This window comes from Dysidea avara, chromosome 1 (assembly GCF_963678975.1).
Source record: "Dysidea avara chromosome 1, odDysAvar1.4, whole genome shotgun sequence".
Classification (NCBI taxonomy): Eukaryota; Metazoa; Porifera; class Demospongiae; order Dictyoceratida; family Dysideidae; genus Dysidea; species Dysidea avara.
Window position 1 is genome coordinate 61,309,946 of NC_089272.1, and position 21,516 is coordinate 61,331,461.

At 38.2% G+C, this 21,516-nt stretch overlaps 1 protein-coding gene across 4 annotated transcripts in view; it reads left to right on the forward strand.

Annotated features, from left to right (window-relative positions):
• The window catches only part of LOC136239772 (uncharacterized), a 132,562-nt gene that overhangs the window by 39,246 nt on the left and 71,800 nt on the right, over positions 1–21,516 (forward strand). For all 4 annotated transcript variants that reach the window (XM_066030519.1, XM_066030528.1, XM_066030541.1 and 1 more), the window contains exon 3: positions 10,218–10,397. In XM_066030519.1, coding sequence (XP_065886591.1) covers positions 10,218–10,397 — 180 coding nt within the window. The remainder of the gene's footprint in view (positions 1–10,217; positions 10,398–21,516) is intronic.

Sequence of the window (21,516 nt, forward strand, 5' to 3'; positions counted from 1 at the left end):
TTATTATTATGCTTGCCACGCCTACCAGATAAACCACTTAGGGTAATGCTTTGAAAATCGCTGTACAGATGGAGTTATCATCTTAGAAAGGCTCTTCAATGGTGTAGAAAAATCAGACTTAAAGCCACGGAGTTATAACACGAAATCCAACTTGGTGTAGCAAGTGCGAGATCGAGATACTCTAATAGAGCAGTCATCCTAATAGAGCAGTCACCCTGAACAGAATTCAAGAGATCAGTTAGAAATAAGTAACCTGTATAGAGATCAGCTACAAACAAATCACCCTGTAGAGAGTTCAGCTACAAACATTTCACCCTGTTCAGACATCAGTTAGAAGAAGTTTTCTTGTAGAGAGTTCAGTTACAAACAAATCACCCTGTTGAAAGATCAGCTAGAAGATGTTACCCTGTAGATAGTTCAGTTACAAAGAAACCACCATGTAGAGAATTCAGCTACAAACTAGTGACCCTGTAGATACATCAGCTAGAAGAAGTTACCTTGTAGAGAGTTCAGCTACAAAGAAACCATTCTGTAAAGAGCTCAGCTGCAAACAAATCACCTATACAGAATTCAGCTACAAACAAATCACCCTGTAGAGAGATCAGCTAGAAGAAGTTACCTTGTAGATAGTTCAGCTACAAACAAATCATCCTGTAGAGAGATCAGCTAGAAGAAGTTACCTTGTAGATAGTTCAGCTACAAACAATTCACCCTGTACAGAGCTCAGTTAAAAGAGGTTTCCTTGTAGAAAGTTCAGCTACAAACAAATCACCCTGTAGAGAGATAAGTAAGAAGAAGTTAGATCGTTCAGCTACAAACAATTCACCCTGTAAAGAGATCAGCTAGAAGAAGTTACCTTGTAAAGAGTTCAGCTACAAAGAAACCATCATGTAGAGAATTCAGCTGCAAACAAATCGTGTATAGAGAGTTCAGCTACAAATAAATCTCCCTGTAGAGAGATCAGCTAGAAGAAGTTTCCTTGTAGAGAGTTCTGCTACAAACAAATCACCCTGTAGAAAGATCAGCTAGAAGAAATCACCTTGTAGAGAGTTCAGCTTCAAAGAAACAATCATGTGAGAGTTCAGGTACAAACAAATTGTCCTGTAGAGAGATCAGCTAGAAGAAGTTACCTTGTAGAGAGTTCAGCTACAAAGAAACCATCATGTAGATAGTTCAGGTACAAACAAATCACCCTGTAGAAAGATCAGCTATAGAAGAAATCACCTTGTAGAGAGTTCAGCTACAAAGAATCTATCATGTAGAGAGTTCAACTACAAACAAATCACCCTGTAGAAAGATCAGCTATAGAAGAAATCACCTTGTAGAGAGTTCAGCTACAAAGAAACCATCATGTAGAGAGTTCAGCTACAAACAAATCGGCCTGTAGAGAGATCAGCTAGAAGAAATTACCTTGTAGAGAGTTCAGCTACAAAGAAACCATCATGTAGAGAGTTCAGCTGCAAACAAATCACCTGTAGAGAGTTAAGCTACAAACAAATCTCCCTGTAGAGAGATCAGCTAGAAGAAGTCACCTTGCAGGGAGTTCAGTTACAAAGAAATAAACCATGTAGAGAGTTCAGCTGCAAACAAATCACCTGTAGAGAGTTCAGCTAGAAACAAGTCACCCTGTAGAGAGATCAGCTAGAAACAAGTCACCTTATAGAGAGTTCAGCTAGAAGAAGTCACATTGTAGAGCTACAAAGAAACTACCATGTAGAGTTCAGCTGCAAACAAATCACCCTGTAGAGAGATCAGCTAGAAGAAGTTACCTTATAGGGAGTTCAGCTATGAACAGATCACCCTGTAGAGAGTTCAGCTACAAACAAATCACCCTGTAGAGAGTTCAGTTACAAAGACACCACCATGTAGAGAGTTCAGCTGCAAAAAAAATCAATCACTCTGTAGAGAGTTCAGCTAGAAGAAGTCACCTTGTAGAGAGTTAAGCTGCAAATAAATCACCCTGTAGAGAATTCAGCTACAAACAAATCACCCTGTAGAAAGATCAGCTAGAAGAAGTTACCTTGTAGAGAGTTCAGCTACAAAGAAACCACCATGTAGAGAGTTCAGCTGCAAACAAATCACCTGTAGAGAGTTCAGCTAGAAACAAGTCACCCTGTAGAGAGATCAGCTAAAAACAAGTCACCCTGTAGAGAGTTCAGCTAGAAGAAGTCACATTGTAGAGAGTTCAGCTACAAAGAAACTACCACGTAGAGAGTTCAGCTGCAAACAAATCATCCTGTAGAGAGTTCAGCTAGAAGAAGTCACCTTTTAGAGAGTTCAGCTACAAAGCAACCACCATGTAAAAAGTTCAGCTGCAAAAAACTCAATCACCTTGTAGAAAGATCGGCTAGAAGAAGTTACCTTGTAGAGAGTTCAGCTACAAAGAAACCACCATGTAGAGAGTTCAGCTGCAAACAAATCACCAGTAGAGAGTTCAGCTAGAAACAAGTCACCCAGTAGAGAGTTCAGCTAGAAGAAGTCACATTGTAGAGAGTTCAGCTACAATGAAACTTCCATGTAGAGAGTTCAACTGCAAACAAATCACCCTGTAGAGAACTCAGCTACAAACAAATATGCAGTGTAAAAAGATCAGCTAGAATAAGTTACCTTGTAGAGAGTTCAGCTACAACGAAACCACCATGTAGAGAGTTCAGCTACAAACAAATCACCTGTAGAGAGTTCAGCTACAAACAAGTCACCCTGTAGAGAGATCAGCTAGAAACAAGTCACCTTGTAGAGAGTTCAGCTAGAAGAAGTCACACTGTAGAGAGATCAGCTAGAAGAAGTTACCTTGTAGGGATTTCAGCTACAAACAAATCACCCTGTAAAGAGTTCAGCTACAAAGAAACCATTCTGTAAAGAGCTCAGCTGCAAACAAATCACTTGTACAGAATTCAGCTACAAACAAATCACCCTGTAGAGAGATCAGCAAGAAGAAATTACCTTGTAGATAGTTCAGTTACAAACAAATCACCCTGTAGAAAGATCAGTTAGAAGAAGTTACCTTGGAGAAAGTTCAGCTACAAAGAAACCATTTTGTAAAGAACTCAGCTGCAAACAAATCACCTGTACAGAATTCAACTACAAACAAATCTCCCTGTAGAGAGATCAGCTAGAAGAAATTACCTTGTAGAGAGTTCAGCTGCAAAGAAATCACCCTGTAGAAAATTCTGCCAGAAACAAATTGCCCTGTAGAAAGATCAGTTAGAAGAAGTTACCTTTTAGAGAGTTCAGCTACAAAGAAACCATTCTGTAAAGAGCTCAGCTGCAAACAAATCACCTATACAAAATTCAGCTACAAACACATCACCCTGTAGAGAGATCAGCTAGAAGAAGTTACCTTGTAGATCGTTCAGCTACAAACAATTCACCCTGTAGAGAGAGCAATTAGAAGAAGTCACCTTGTAGAGTGTCCAGTTACAAAGAAACCACCATGGAGATTTCTGTAATCAATATATGTGACCGGATTTGCGAAAAGGGGTCTTCCACACACATCCAATTCCGTAAACGTTGGAAACCATAACTCAGTATTCAAGTAACGTATTAACCTGAAAATTTCACCATGTATTCAGCTATAGTGGTGCTCACCACTGCCCAAATATCAAGGCAATAGCTCTTTCCAATCCGAAGTTATCAATTGTCAAAGTTGGCAAATTGGATGTGTGTGGAAGACCCCTTTTCGCAAATGCGGTCAAATATGTATTATACAGTATATATAATTTGTACATTTTCTGATAAAATATTTAAAGTACATCTACTTCATCTTTTCTTCTTCCTGTAGTAAAGAAAAAAACGTAGGTTAAAAAAGTCCCAAAGCTGGTATACAAATACAAAAAGAAATGAAATCTAATCCAAAACAGCCAAGCTGTAAAAAAAGTGTGCGGCCCTCAGAAAGGCTATGGTGAAAAAAGATGTGAAATCCAAGGTGGCGGCCAAGAAATGGCTGTGATGGTAGGTTAATGGTAAAAATTTTAATAACGACAATTCAGGTGAATTTTTGTGCCGCTTCACAAAATTTACCTGAATTGTCATTATTAAAATTTTTACCATTAACCTACCATCACAGCCATTTCTTGGCCGCCACCTTGGATTTCACATCTTTTTTCACCATAGCCTTTCTGAGGGCCGCACACTTTTTTTACAGCTTGGCTGTTTTGGATTAGATAATAATAATAAAAAGGCAATTGGATATGGCGTTCGCGTTTTATAGAGTTATGTCATCGCGAGAGCTTTATCACGTGATTAAGTCAGGTCTCCCCCGCGTCCGCCATTACTGTGTACAGGTGTTCTGTGAATCTGCCATGTCCACTTCTTCGTCACTGACAATGGTGCCTCAAATGTCTTCGTATTTCGAAGGATTGCTCGAAGAAGACAAGAGACGTTATAAATCGAAGATTGAGTTAATTAATGGGAATGAGTCGGGAAGATTGTTGGTGGGCGGGAGCCATTTCGTGGAGTTGTGCAGGTCGACTCGTGTGATTTGGTGTCTTATCTAGTACCCAAGACTAGTTATATGACATCCGAGCAATTTAAAGCATGTAAAGGCCTGGAAGCATACAACCAAATTCGTGTCTGGTTGGATTAAAGACGTCTCTACGATGGAGATAGCTGGTAAATATCTCACTACTGGCAGAGTAAGTTTCTGTGTTATGCATTTATAGGCTCTATAATTATTGATGTTTAATGCTTATTATTATTATTTATTATTTTTACTGAGCAGTCAGCCCTGCTGGTGTGCTCAGGAATCACATAAACAAATACATTAGGTACAATAATATGATTGGAGTCTAGCTGTTAATAGATCAGTATCTGCAATTTCAATTGTATCAGTTGGTAGTATGTTCCACTCGTTTATTGTTCTTGAGAAATAGCTGTTTTGGTATGCCGTGGTGGATGAGGTAGGTATAATATAGTGAAAATGGTGGTATTGTCTTGTTGGTCGTGTTTTTGGTAAGTAATAATGAGGAATTTGGAGTGATAACTGTTGGTAGTGTATCTTATGCAATATTTGTAACCTAGATAATTTCCGACGAATTTGTAATGTAGGCCATTTCAGCTGATCCAACATTAGAGAAACTGAACTGAATCTGCCATAGTCATTCAACACCCAGCGTGTTTGTAGGTCCGTCACTCACAAAGGATGAATGAGAAGCCTCTGAGTTGCTGGATTATTTTGAAATTATCTGGGGAAGTTTGTTGTGCCCACTGTGACTGCATGGCTGGACTGGGAGAAGCATGCAGTCATATTGCAGCCATTCTTTATTATTTGGAGGTATTAGCCAGAATGGAAGGCGCGAGAACATGCACGCAGGAAGAATGCCAGTGGACATACTTAAAAAATGTTGAGTACCTTCCAATTAAGGAAATAGATTTTACGTCAGCCAAAGGAAAGAAGAGAAAGCTCGATGAAATGATTGATGGCAATAATAATGAACAACCTGTTCCAAAGGTGGCACCACGAGGAAAGAGGTCTACTGAGACTGAACTGGCATTACTCTTTGGTGAGTTGAGTTGTGGAGGAACAAGGTCAGGTGTTCTGTCTTTAACATCAGATCATTGTGCTGCATATGTAACTAAGCTGATGTGTGATGGTTTTCCTCAACCTTTAACGTCATTAAAGCAACCACAATATGTACAGATGAACTATTTGGAATTGTTAGCACAGTGTGACTCTGTTACTTTGGATATCAGTGGAGAGATGGCAGCAAAAGTTGAACAAGCTACACGATCTCAAAGCAGTTCCAAGCTATGGTTCAAATATAGGGCAGGCCGCATTACAGCATCACAGATGGAAGCTGTTTGTCGGACGAATCCTGGAAACCCGGCTCAGTCACTGATCAAAACTATTTGTTATCCAGAGGCTTTTAGTTTTACATGTCCTGCTACTAAATGGGGTTGCAAACTTGAGAAAGATGCAAGAGATATGTATCTAAGTGCAAGTAAGGTATATAAAGCACAGTGAGTTATCTGTGACAGACAGTGGCTTAGTGATAAATCCAAAATGGCGACATATTGGTGCATCACCAGATGGCATTATTAATTGCAGTTGCCATGGAAAGGGTGTTCTAGAAATCAAGTGCCCTTATTGCCATCGAGGAACAGATATACAAAGTGCATCTGACGACCGTAAATTCTGTTTTAAAAAGGTTAATGGGAAGCTATTTCTGGATCTACTATTATCAGGTACAATGCCAGCTTCATGTTTGTGATGTTTCTTACGCTGATTTTTGTGTGTGCACATTTGCAATGGATGATGACCAAGGAGTAGGCATGCACATTGAGCGAAATTTTAAGGATACCAGTGTCTGAAATGAGTGCAAAGTGGCATCAGAACAGTTTTTCAAGACCTGTCTGCTACCAGAATTAATGGGTAACTGGTACACCAGGTCCACTGACACCACTTCTAATGACACGACCATTACCACAGATTCAGCTTCTGGCACTTTATCGGATAACAGTACTAGTGTGACCCTTGAGGGTGCTGATTCAGGCTTTACTAATCGGCTGACGTATTGTTACTGCCATCGACCTGAAGAAGGCACGAGATTGCTTGTGATAACCATGACTGTCCCATTGAATGGTTTCACACTTCTTGTCTCCAATTAACTAAACTACCGAAAAGTAAAGCTAAGTGGTACTGTCCTGACTGCCGGATCTTACCAAGGTTCTTGAGGAAAATAGCCAAGAAATAGATTACCGCTATATCACCAATTTGTATCACTATTATTGTATTCTAACCAATCACCATTATTGTATTCTAAATCTTATGTACAATAAAATTAATGAATCAATGACATACATAGAATATTGCAATGAAATACTGTCAATATGCTAAATTTCAAATTGATGGAATATAATGTTAGTAATAACTAGTCTAAAGGTACAACAGAATCACAACAGTTAGTCAGAGCACAGCATATACGGATCATTCTATCAATAGGTGGACAGTCATCCTCTTCCCTAGTTGCCACAAATTGTATGGGCAAAGTCCTCTGTAATATTGTAAATTTTTGCCGTACTAAACCAATGACCCTCTCTACATGTATTCTAACATTGGCAATTGACCTCATCTCCTCCACTTCTAATGGAGACAGCTGACTTTTACTTTTAGTAAATGCAGGTATATGCAGTTTAGCCTGCATTAAGCCAACAGATTCTGCTATATCAAAGCCTCTGTCGGCAAGGATGATGTCTCCAGGTAACAGTTTCTTTAAAATCCCACAATGCTCTGTAATATGTTTATCACTAGCACGGCCTCCCCATGCATCTGACACAAAAGCCACTGTACCTTGAGGTGTTATACCAATCAGTACCTTTGCAGTATTTCTGTGTTTATAATTCGACCACGTCGAAGCTCTTGCTTTCAAATTGGATGGTCTATCTATAAAAACTTCAAAGCAGTCAATGATAACTGCAACCTTTTTTCCAAAGCTTTCTTGGAAACAAATCGGCATGGTTTTTTACAAGTTCTCTCGATCTAGCCAAATAATCAGGTCTTGGAGTCTAATATCCATCTGTACTAACCACCTTGAAATAATTCTTGATATAGTAGCCTTGGATACACCAAACTGATAAGCTAGACCCTGTAGAGGAGTATTTGACCTAAGCTTTTGCAAGGTGCACATAAACTCCTGGAAAGGGGTCAGCTTGTTGATCCCTTCAAATGGCATTGTTTTCAGTACATGCTTAAAAATCACTTTTAACACTTTTACATTGGAAAGTCCAGTGTAATACAGCGCAAATTCATCATCCATCACTGACTCCTCACAAAAGGGAGCTGACTCCTCACAAAAGGGAGGTAGGTGTTCCTTTAGTTTTGTTGATAGTTCATCGATAGTTGCATGGCAAGATTTCAGCTCATCTTTTAAGGCTTTGATTTCTTCTGAGCATTCACACTTTCCTTCAGCTCGATGTAAGATCTCTAGCTCAAACGCTTCCTGAGACACTCTCCTTAAATCTTCGTTTACAAAGTCAGGAATAAAATGGTCCATAACATTCACAATAGATGATTGAATGGTAGTAACTTCATCAATAGTTTGTTGGACAATCTCCTGCTAGTCTGGCGCGGCCGCCCCTTCGCAAACAGGAAGGGTCTGGAGACTCTAGCATAGTGTACTTGTGGGAATGGAATGTAATTAGTGGTAGAGACGTGGTTTTCCGTAATTAGATTACACCATTATTGTTAGTCATTGCGATATTCATATCCAGTGGAATGCTTAAAAAACTCACCGCTTCTAACTTACAAGACTACTTAACGTACTCTAGGTACTTTTTAATATACCATTCTTATTCCTTCGCGATAAGTCGTTCTAACTGGACAAGACTAGAGGCAAGAAAAACAGAAGCCATAGTTTGCCGCCTATCAAGTTAGGCAAACTGAACGGATATCCACGTCACCAAATTAGCAGGCAAGCGATTTGATTGGACACACCAGTTTTTGGTAAGTTCGCACAAGTACACAATGCTAGAGTCCCCAGACCCTTCCTGTTTGCGAAGGGGCAGCCGTGCCAGACTAATCTCCTGCATCAACCCACTAAATCTATCTCTGATGAACAAATCACTTCCATTTGTTGGCTAGCAATCCTGTCATTTTCTTCCCTTGCTCGTTGCTCAGCAGCTCTTCTTTTGGTACGTTCATATCTGGCATTGTTACCTGCCAACTGCTGGTTTGACTGCTGTTGCTTTGAGTGGCCTAGATTGATGGAAGGGAGCCAATCTGGGCTCGTCACATCATAAAGCTTTGCTGGCCTTCCCGATTGAAAGTGTCTTGAACAAACTCTGTAATCCAACTTTGAATCGCTTTCAAGCATCACTACTGTTAAATCTTCCCTAGAAATGGCAGCAAGAAAACCATCTCTTCTCTTTGTAGACAACTCCCGATCACGTTCATCATTAGTGTGAGTTATTACAGATGGTATCTTGTAGTAGGATACGTGCTTATCTCGTTCTGAACGATTATTGCAGCCAAAAATCACACACAGCACCATTTCAATATTTCACGCTTGTACACAGTAGAAGTGGTACACAAACTAATGATAGGCTCTTTTATTCTTCATTTTTGTATTGTAATAGCTACTTTTTTTTTGCCTTGCCATGCCCACGGTGTAATTCTGTTGTGGTGATTCACTTTGTGGTCGCATGTTGCCCGAGACCTCACATGCAATTTAACTTATGTACATTTAATTTGTTCATCATTGTAATGATGGTTTCTCTCTCTCATGGCAGACGTGGGGGCAACCAAAGTTAATCACGTGATATTGCTCACGCGATGAAATATCTCTATAGCAGTTTTTGTAAGTGTGCGAAAAGAGGAAGAAAAAGAAGAAAAGAAAAACAAAACGAAGAAACTAAGCCAATTTTTGAAGTCGCATATCTCGGCAACGCTTGAAGCGATTTCGCTCAAATTTGGTATTTGGAGTACTGAAGTTGGAGGGAGTGTCCACAGCAAACATCGTCTTGTTTCATCAAGGCAGCACAGAGCTACGGAGGTGCGAAAATAACGTTTTTGTTCTTCCTGTCAATATACTCATGGGTGTTGCACGCCGGCTTCTTGGGCCACATGACACACTACCGTGTGTCTTGATTTTCGTCATGTAAGAGGTTCCTAGGATGCTTTTCAAAGGCGGAATTTTGGGTGGCACGTGAAATTTTCAACCCAATCCCTACTTAAACGGTACTACAGTACCATTTGATACTTGGAAAACTGGAGCCCCTCACATTAGAGATTGAGATGCTTTAATAGAGCAGTAGTAAAGCAGCACATAGAAACAAACAACCACGTGACTGCTCATCAGTTAAAACAACTCCATCTACACCCTAATTAATTAGATTTGTACAGTAGGTACAGTTCAAGTGTATAAGTCTTTCACTCCACATGCAAGCAGTATCCAGACACATATATATTTCATTATGCATAATTATAGCTATATGTATGCAAAGACTGAAGATATGGAGATATTATGTGCAAGTTCAAATTACAGAGGGGGCTCCAGTACACTCCCTTCTCAACCCCCCTGTTAGTTGTATTCTACCATTTGTGATGAAGAGATTAGAAGGTTATCATTAGGCTGATTTTTATGCAAATAAAATATCCTAACCAATAACTGTATTTAGATGTATATGCATCATAATCGCAATGATATAATTGAATGAAATGATGTGTATATACAAGTAGAGAATAATTATGTACTATGTTATGCTTGCATATCAATTGACAGTGCTAAAGGTGCAATTGTTTGGAGAGACAGTGATAGCACAATCCTATCAAAAATGTTTGAAATGATAAAGGAATTGAAAGAAGAAGTTAATGCAATGAAATTTGAGATTCGAGAAATTAAATCTGCATTACAACCAAACCCAGGTCCAGGAATGGTGACTTCAGCAAAGGAAGCAAGACTGTAAGTTACATGGTGTTGAATACTACATATATATATATATATATATATATATATATATATATATTATATAAAAGCTAACATCATGATTTAATGATGTAATGGGAGACTGCATCAGTTAGAAAAACTGTTTTTCAACAGTGCCCTACAATAAGCATACAGTAAGAAAACAAATTACAAACACAACAAAGCAACAAAAAACATACAAAACACAACATTAGTATGGAAATACAGCGCAACACATGGAAAGTACAGAAAAAATTAACTATACAATTTCTTAAAAGTAGATTTAAAATCCAATAGAACATTTATTCCACACAATGCAGGGGTAAGTTATTCCAAATCACTGCTCCACGATAAAAACAAATCCATTTTTCCAATGTTAGTGTAAATTTGTGGAATAAACAAATGATGCTTATTCCATCCACTGCGTCCTCTGCATTGATAAACCAATCCCTCAAATAAGATGGACAAAGTTTGTGTATGACTTTAAACACCTAGACTGCTGTATGAAATCGACGCTGTTCCATCAGTGTAAGTTTAACAAAATCAGCTACACATGGAAATACCCTGCAAGGAAGAGTGCAGACATTCCAAGGGTTTAGAAATTGATACAATTAAATATGCCTACAAACTGTGTACAGCTAAGTGGTGTTGAATAAAAGACCTGTGCTGCAAATTTCTTTTCATTTAGCCAGTTTTGAGACCCGAATGGAACCTACTGTAATTCATGCCCATGCCTTCCTCTTTAATTTCTAAACCAGCCTCTTGTCTTTCTCTGGCCCCCACCATCCACCCCTTTTGGAGCTTGCCTGATACAGTGAACATTGAGTTTAACTATCTAAAAAGAGCGGGAAACTTAGATGTTGACTACTTGTACAGTGGATGCTTTGGAAAGTAAGGAATAGGTGTAAAACATGAAAATTTGATAGACATTTTATTAGAGAGCTACAACACACTGAATATTTAAAGCCATCATTTCTCAATACTTTTAAACAGGCAATCAGACTGATTTTCCCACATTTATGGCATGTGGGAAACCATTGGAAGTTGCAATATAGCAGTGGCGTTAACTAATGACAGACAATTTTAATACAGTACTGCTTAAATCCAGTACAATGTTGCACTAAATGTCACTTATCACCTGAGTACTCACACTTGGCACTTAAAGATAAAATGCAGTGACTGATACAGGGGGTTGCAATGGTTTCAGCTGAAGCATAAAGTGTGCCCTTGAATTAGTATATGGAGTAGGCTCAAGCAAAAGAACTTTGTAGCTTGCAGGCTAACAGCCAATGTTAATTCACTAGTTATAACTTTTAATGCCTCACTGGCACTGCCTCTCAGTGTAGTCTACTGTGCCCACCCCTTCAATTAGAATCAAGCCCCTTTTCTTAATTTCTAATCAGTCGAAGGGAAGCCACACCAGCGATGGTCTAAGACTATCAATGATATAAAATCTAATAGCTACAGCATTCAGGTAGGGTCCGGCTGCTAGCAAAAAATGAGATACTGTAATAGAGCAGTCGTCACAATACACTCTAATAGAACACGTGACACTCTAATAGAGCATTCAGTAAAGAATAGCTACTGTTCTAATTACACTGCTTACTTTAAGCCATTACATCTGTGGTAATTGGATTGGATTCAAATAATATTACTTTTCAAAATTTCCAGTGAGTCATCTGTATGGCATTGCATTAACTGGGAAAATTCATCATGTCATGAATTATCAATTACGATCATAAAATAAACTCACTTTCAGATTATTTTTGTATCATGAAAGTAAAATATTAGCTACTCAATTAATTGGTACTGTAGTACAAAATTACCAGGATATATTTATGATGTTAACAAAAAGCAGAAAGGGACTTTGTAAAATCGAGGGGTCCAAAACTCCCTTGAAATCTCGTACAGCCTCTTTGAAATCTTGTTGAAATCTCAGCTCAGTTTGATATCTTGAAAAATTGCTGTAAAATTCCATATATTCCCTGTATACTGCCATATATGCACGATCATAAGCGTTATACCATAAAGGATCTGCAACTTTTGTATGGCTCCTAAAGCCAAAAAATTTTACACGAAAATTTTCCATATTTCTCTGGATACTAATGATAACGTGATCAATCTATTCCAGATTTTATGATTTTTTTTGCTGTGAAATCTGAAATCTTGTTCAAAAATCTTTGAAATCTTGAAAAAAAAGTTGAAGATTTGAAATATTTTTTCCAGTTTCAGACTCCTCGTGTAAAGTAGCCTCTAGATGTGACTTTTCAGAACATCTATTTTCAAAAGTTTCCCTTAGCTTGACAATCTGATGATGCTCAGTTGAATTTCTAATTTAACCCCCTCACCGTCAAATTTGTAGAGGCTCCAATCTACTGCTTCTAAACTGCTATAACTTACAAACCATACAAGATAATCCTATAAAACTATATATCAAATTACTCGCTACTGAACAAGGAATTGGATTATCAAGTTGTTTTATACACAACGGCAACCACAAAGCCATTATATAACTCTAAAGTGCAAAAATCGGCCTACGTGAAACCACACGTCAAATCTTACAGCTTATCAGTCTAGTACTGTTTATAATAACACAATAAGCATCACTAACCTGTTGAAAGTTGAAGCGATTATCTCCAAATCTGGTTTTCAGGCATTTGAGCAAGTGTACATGCGCATATACACACGAGGTCACTGACTCGAGATGTAAAAAAGTAGCAGCACGCCACTATAACCTATACAGTCCCTCTCCTTACTGTTTCTCTTCATCAGTAGTGCCATTATCATTTCGAAGAATTGTCTATAATGCTAGTTATCGACATCCTGAAAGTAGGCGATTACATCATCCGAGGGGTTGCCAGCACCCACACAAACTTCTAAATTGTGTACGAGATTCCTGTTCACTTAAGGGTGTAGCAGCTACAGGATAAGCACAGGAGCTACTAAAATGCTCGACTTAAGTTACAGAGTGCTTAGAATATGATCTTATGGGCATTTATATTCGAAACCGCCATATGGCAGTTGTGGCAGTGAGAGGGTTAAATATACCATTATACGACTAAGACTACAGTAGTGTGAATGACTATGACCTCCATTGCAGTCCATGGATAGTATGACCACTTAAAATCTCTGGGCTCAAGTTCTAATTCTGCACAAGAATTTCACATCAGACCCCCTGAAATCATAATTAATTTATTATGTTGTGCACCACTACATGCTATGCAGCCATTCAAATTTACCATTTCTATAGACTGATATCTACTGTAATGAGCACTTTCAACACTTACAATGTTTATTCTACAAGTTCAGCTAAAATTATTGTTACCAAATACAATCTCAGAAGGCTGAAAAATTTTGGTTTGCTTTGCCGTCTGTATGCCAGCTTTAGAATTACCACAGCATGTTCTCGTTGAGTTGAATCCTCAAAAACATTTAATATCTCATGGATGCAATTACACACGATCTTGAAATTTGGCTCCTTTGTAGTACTGCTTGACCCGCTAAAAATATTTCAAAATCTCTTTGTTCAAATGTTTGACATAATATTTATGGCCAATCAAAATTTTCACAATGCATTTCCTATGGGGAAGCCATATAAGTACAGTATCCATTACAGCCCTTTCCCGAACTTGTTATGGAGCCAAACAGTACATGTCTGTTGTTGACACCTTTGCTTTTACCAATAATCATCTGGTTGGCTGAAATGTTAGCTCTGTTGAGAAAAAATCCACTTTTAATTTTTAGCTGTTTTTCAGGATTCAGCTCAACATGAACATACTATAGAGATGGATAAAAAACAGGCAGATATTAAATAGTGCATGTGACATAAAGTAAGTTAGTATTTATTAATTCAAAATTGCAACCTTACACTTTAAAAATAAAACGTGCTTTGCACACAAAAGCGTTGTTATGGTGCACACTTTGAGGCTAAAAGTGTGCACTATGACACTGTTGTGTGTACAAAGCACACTTAATTTTTAGAGCGCAGAAGGCTAATTTTTCAAACTTTCCTGTGGGGGCATGCCTTCACACCCCCCAGTTAGGCTTTGTGCACTTGCTGAGTAACTCCCATACACTGATGCCCATCTGAGCAAATCTTAAATCTGTTCCTGTAGCTTAAACCTGAAGCCTCCTCTGAAAGTTAAGATCCACCACTGAAATTCATGCATCAATTGAAATTATTATAGCTTGAATTTAAAAGTTTCAAGTTAATTATATAGTATTATACTGACTTACACTTGCTTAAATGGCACTTGCACCCACTGATAATTAATTATTGGTATTGTTGGCTGGTTTAGTTATTAAACCTACTAACTAATAAATAGCTCATGATACTAGTGTGTCGTGAAGCTAGTGTACCACACCGTGAGTATATTTACAGGAAGAAACACAGCATGATTTTCATGCATACATACGTAGCTCCATGCTCCCTTCTCAAAATGAAATCCTTATTCTGCAAACGCCCACCTTTGGCACCCCACATACCAAATTTAGGCAAGATTGCCTAATGCAATCTTGAAATATAGCACCCCACATACCAAATTTGAACGAGATTGTCTAATGTAATCATGAAATATGAGCAAAAATTTGGCTTGATTTCTCTTCTTCGCTTTTGGGGATTCAAGGGACTTAAATTATTCTTTTCGCACACTTTACAAAAACCATTATCAAAAATGCAAATGCGTAACTTGATTTTCTTGACCTTTAGTACACTTTGAGAGCATATTGCAGCACAACCACGAACCAAGTTTGGTGCAAATCTGAGAAACAGTCATAGAAGTATGGATGATTATTTGCATAAAAAGGTCGACTTGTTGTCACACCTAAGGGGTAAACCGCTTATGGGAATAACTTAAAATCAGTATGCGTATCGATTAACCATCTAAAAGAAATCACATTGACAACTATAGAGGTACAAGGCAAAAACCAAACAACTGTAAATCGTGGGTTAAAATACTCTTACAGAACAGTCACTGTGGGGTAAAGAAAACTTACCAGTGTTCGAACTAGGGAGCTCCATACTAAACATCCAAATGCTTAACCACTAAGCCACTGCTATATATCATGGCTGTTTATTTTACTTAATTTCTACTTTATGAATGAAATTCTAGCTAAAATCTGTTCAATAGTAAAAGTTCATAATCTACCAATGGAAAATCTAGCCAATTGCAATCTGTACCATCATGGCTATAATATTGCCTTTGATTTGGTGGAATACTAGAGAAGTTACAATGGTACTGTATTGCAGAGTCTATTTGCAATACTCTAATAGAGCACACATTTTAAGAGGATTTCTAATAAAACACTTGTTAAAATTAATGTTCTGTGAATGCTATACCACTAGGGACCTGTGAGAAAAGAACAATCAAGGTATACAGTACACTACCATTAAGACCTAGTCGCATTAATTGCCATCATAATCATCTTGCAACTTATCACATTTTGCATGAAAAATCAAGATACTCTAATAGAACAGTCACTGCAAAAGCCTACTAGACAAATAGTACAATCATGTATGTGACCCGGTCTGCGAAAAGGGCTCTTATAGCCTTTCCAATTATCCATGTTTGGCTAATCATAACTCCTAATCTACTAAAGCTATCAGCATGTAATTACACCCACAGCTACTGCCAGGTTAGGGTTGTTGAGTGACCAAATTGTAGGCTTGTACCATATTCACCAGTCAAGTTATGGGTTACCATATATATGCAATTGGAAAGGCTATAAGAGCCCTTTTCGCAGACCGGGTCACGTATGTTAACTTCAAAGGAATTTACTTTGCTATAAAACACTATCATATAAATACAGGCACTATAGTACAACTCTATTATAGCCATTAACAGTCAAGTACAAAATTATAGAGCAATTATCACTTTTATCAGTATTAACATAGATTCTTTGGCTTTGGTATCTGATCAGTAGGTATTTTTCTGTATTGGTAGTGTACTAGTTAGACTTATATTATCATTGCATCTGGAGATAAGATCAACGATTTCATGATTTATGTAAAAGCAAACCTCAAAGCCAGTTTATGGTTGGCTTTGGGGTATATATTTAAAACAGAGAAGAGGGAGGGAGGGCAAGGATGGTTGTAGCTTCTGTGAAAAAATTTATGGGGAGCTTAGCCCCCTAAAATTATCTATAGCTGTGCCTCAATAAGTCTAATAGAGCAGTCAAGATTGAGACTCTAATAGAGCAGTCACAGTATTCTTCAGAAGAGTGGTGTAGCAAGCTATGCATGTAGTGTTATAAACAAGGAGATAATTATGGTGGAGGGCAGCTATTGTTAGCAAGGAGCAACCTTTTTTTTGGTCTTCAACCTACAACTAGGCCATGTTATCCCCTGGCTACACCCCAACCCCCCCATAAAGGTATCTCCACCCCTGATTTAAAATACATAAAGAAGTGAAATCTATGCCATTATTAAAATGTCTTATCATTAACATCATTGCAGCCATTTCATGGCCACAACCTTGATTTCACAAATTTTACACCCAGTCTTTTTGAAGGCCGCATACTTTTTATAAAGTTTGGCTGTTTTTGCATGGATTTACTTTGCATTCAAAGCTGCCATATCAAGACACACGGTAGTGTGTCGTGCGACCCAAGAAGCCGGCGCGCCACACTGTGAGTATATTAACAGGAAGAAAGAAAACGAGATTTTCACACCTGTGTAGCTCTGTGATCCCGTATCCGATTAGAACCAAACTTGCTACAGAAGTGCCGGCCAGTTAGGGGGTCTACATACCAAATTTGAAGAAAATCACTCCAGCTATTTCCGAGATACTGTACGAGCGACTTCGTTCTTCATTCGCACACCTCACAAAATCCGCCATAAAACACCAATGCGTGCTCTAATTAGGCTGAACTTTGGCACACTTAAAGGGCTCATTAAGGCAGATGTCAGTACCAATTTTGGTAGGAATCCGAGAACATTCACGGAGTTATGACTGATTATTTGCGTAAAATAAGGTCGAACTTCTGTCACGCCCACAGGGTAAACGCCTTGGAGGAATGAGTTGCAAATTGCTAGAGGAACTCACCTAATATCGGACGGGCTCCAAAATCGGACGCGATTACTCGAGCTACAACCGGAATTTTCGAACAACTTATATGTCTTTAGATAGTACACGGCAGTGGGACTTTGCACACCAAGTATCAGCTTTCTCGGCTTCTTTGTCTGGTAGCAGCAGACCTGCAAAGTCATTACCAATTAAGACGTATAATCGGAAAAAAAAGTCGATTCACGGACACTCACCGTCTACAAATCAGACTTACATCCAATCAACAGTTTTATGTGTTCACTTTGTAGGTGAACTCATCTACTTTCTAAATATCCCCAGTTTATTTAATCAAATTCTTTTAATCACGAATTACAAATCAAATAAAATGAGATGTCACTGGAGTAATAATCGCACCATAAATTTAAGTATACGGAAACTTGGTTAAGTATACGTTTACGGGAAATGTGTACCGTATACTTTCACAAACACTGTTTACGTTCGTATACTTAAGTTTGTTTTTTTTCTTTTATAATACAGTTATAATACAAATTACTCTACAACTAAACTACAAACACAATTAATTACAACGGGGATTTGGGGAAAGGAAAATCAGAGTCCTCACACTGCAAAGCCCAGTTCCGTAAAATCATACGGGTATTGTTCGTCCATAAAGAAACAATAGATCTTGAAACATTTAAGAACACTGTAAGTAATATAATATAATGTGTGATTGTAATGCTCATTAGCGTGTTGCCCCTAGTGGGCTTTACTAATTAACAATAATAATAGAAACTGACAGTTGTTGTAACAAATGTTTACGAGCCTGTTTGGTTGATGCACCACTTCTGGCTGTGGTGCATCAACCAAACAGGTTCGTAAAAATCCGTGTACTTAAGTTCAATAGTGCGATTATTACTCCAGTGACGTCTCATTTTATTTGATTTGTAGCTAATTCGTGATTGAAAGAATTTGATTAAATAAACTGGGGATATTTAGAAAGTAGATGAGTTCACCTACAAAGTGAACCCATAAAACTGTTGATTGGATGTAAGTCTGATTTGTAGACGGTGAGTGTCCGTGAATCAACTTTTTTTCCGATTATACGTCTTAATTGGTAATGACTTTGTAGGTCTGCTGCTGCCAGACAAAGAAGCCGAGAAAGCTGATACTTGGTGTGCAAAGTCCCACAGCCTTGTACTATCTAAAGACATATAAGTTGTTCGAAAATTCCTGTTGTAGCTCGAGTAATCGCGTCCGATTTTGGAGCCCGTCCGATTTTAGGTGAGTTACTCTATGTAGATGGACTAACCACCGTAGGATTGCCTTTTTGTGGTTTGATATGAATCGAGGTAAAGATCATGGAGATATGACACAAAACCCAACCTGTGTCACATGTACGCGATCGATTTTATGAATAAGAAACTATTAGTTTTCACACCTACCAGGCAAACCGCTTAGAGCGATGAGCTGAAAATCGGTGTGTAGCTGGAATAATCATCATAGAAAGTCCTTGCAGTAGTACAGAAGAATCGGATTACAAACCACTGAGTTATGATTCGAAAGGCAACTACGTGTAGTAAATGCGAGATCGAGATACTCTAATAGAACAGTCACCCTAATAGAGCATTCAGCTACGTTTACAACTTCCTCCTTTATAGAATTATATTACTTTGCAAGTTATTCTGTACGGAGTTCAGCTACAAACAGTTAATCTGATAGACAATTCAGCTACAAGCAAGTCACCCTGTAGAGAGTTCACCTAGAAACAAGTCACCCTATAGAGAGATCAGCTAGACATATCAAAACATTTGTCAACTTTTACCATACATTATAAAAATCCGTAACGTAAAAAAATACGCAAAAATTACATCAACTGCTAAATACGGCGCCATAACTTCCGCTTACGTTCATTTACGAAGATCTACTATGGCTCATCAGTATCCTTAATCAATGGCGATTCGAGTGATATATAGGAGTTTGTGAAGTAACTAAGAGAAAAGGCAGGATAGAGCCTTGTATTGCTAGATTATGTGCTCAGGTACGTAATAACTTAGCGGGAAAAAAAACAGTTTTTCGTATGTTTCGCAATGTAACTCTGTACAACAATTAGTTAGGCACTTACTTCGGGCGGATTCTTAATCAGCAAGTATTTATATGTAGAATGATACCAAGTTTAGCGAATTTGGTTGAGGGGGGTAACACGTTGCTTTTTTGGGGTTTCCCCACCCGAGTAATTAAATTCTCCATAGGAAATGGTATGGGGGCACGTATTATGTTGTAATCAACAGTAAATAATTGTTACTATGGTAACGATAGATGGTTATTTCAGGTGGAATCGTGTAGAGCAATTCAAGAGCTTTATTTTGTTGTATAATGTCCTGTAGAGATTATGGGTGCTAATGGTTGCTTTTTTACATTTTAGTATAAAATCCATGAATTTTGCATGGGGGAAGAAATAATGGCTGCCGGCAAGGTTTTTCAACTAACTGGTTTGGCTAAGCTATGAATATCAAAATGACGTGGAGTTGATTTTAAGCTTTACATAATTAATAAGATGTAATAGTAAAACTTGATGTTATAGAAAATTTTGTTTAGACCGCTTCGGTTTACAATTCCCAATAGAATGTTTTGATATGAAGAAGTTACCTTATAGCGAGTTCAGCTACAAAGAAACCATCATGTAGAGAGTTCAGCTGCAAACAAATCACCCTGTATAGAGTTTAGCTATGAACAGATCACCCTGTAGAGAGTTCAGCTAATAACAAGTCATCCTGTAGATAGATCAGGTAGAAGGATCATGTTGTAGAGAGCTCAGCTACAAACAAATCACCCTGCAAATAGTTCAGCTAGAAACAAGTCACCCTGTAGAGAGATCAGCTAGAAGAAGTTACCTTTAGAGAGTTCAGCTACAAAGAAACCAGAGTTGAGCTGCAAACCCGTAGAGATTTCAGCTACAACCAAATCACGCTGTAGAAAGTTCAGCTACAAACAGATCACTCTGGAGAGTTCAGCTAGAAACAATTCACCCTGTAGAGAGATCAGCTAGAAGAAATTACCTTGTAGAGAGTTTAGCTACCAAGAAACCATCATGTAGAGAGTTCAGCTGCAAACAAATAACCCTGTAGAGAGTTTAGCTATGAACAGATCACCCTGTAGAGAGTTCAGCTAGAAACAAGTCACCCTGTAGAGAGATCAGCTAGAAGCAAGTCACCCTGTAGAGAGATCAGCTAGAAGAAGTTACCTTGTAGAGAGTTCAGCTACAAAGAAACCACCCTGTAGAGAGTTCAGCTATGAGCAGATCACTCTGTAGAGAGTTCAGCTAGAAACAAGTTGCCCTGTAGAGAGATCAGCTGTAAAGAAACATATCAAAACTAATGTCAAATTTACCAGATTCTGCAAGGTTTTTCCCGTTTCCGGTAAAAATTACACCAACTTGTAAACAAACCACTATAACTTCCGCATACTTCAGTTTACGGAAACACCGTTTGGTTTATCGAACTAGCTAATGTCAGGCGAGTCCTGTGGTATATTACATTTGCTCTGAGATGAACGGGAAGGGCAGAAAGAGCCTTGTTCTAGTGAATTACGCATATCAGGTACGTAACAAAATGCTGTAAAATTACCAGTTAAACACTCAGTATGGGTGGATTCTTAATCAGTACGCTTCAACACATACATTGATACCAAGTTTTGGGGATTTGGTGGAGGATAACAGCCTGTACTTTTGGGATTTGTCCACCAGCGTAATCAATTTCTCCAATAGGCTTTTGTATGGAGTGCACATTATGCCGTAATCAAGAATTAAGGGTAAAACTTAGAATTCTGTGAAAAAGAATTTGACGATTGAGGTTGTGTACAAGATTGAGATACTCTAATAGAGCAGTCAGCTATCTACTCTAATAGAACATTCACTGGAAACATGTAGTTGGTTCTGTTATGGAATTTTTCCAAATCTGCCTGCACCTATACATACAATGAAGTGCACTGGTCTGTTTAAAGGGCTTCATTCATCTACTTGTGTAGTTAATATGTATGGCAATACTTAATTCAGATATACAATTTCCATTGAAATTGCTCTCAGATTTGATCTTGTATTGTTCAAATTTCAAAAT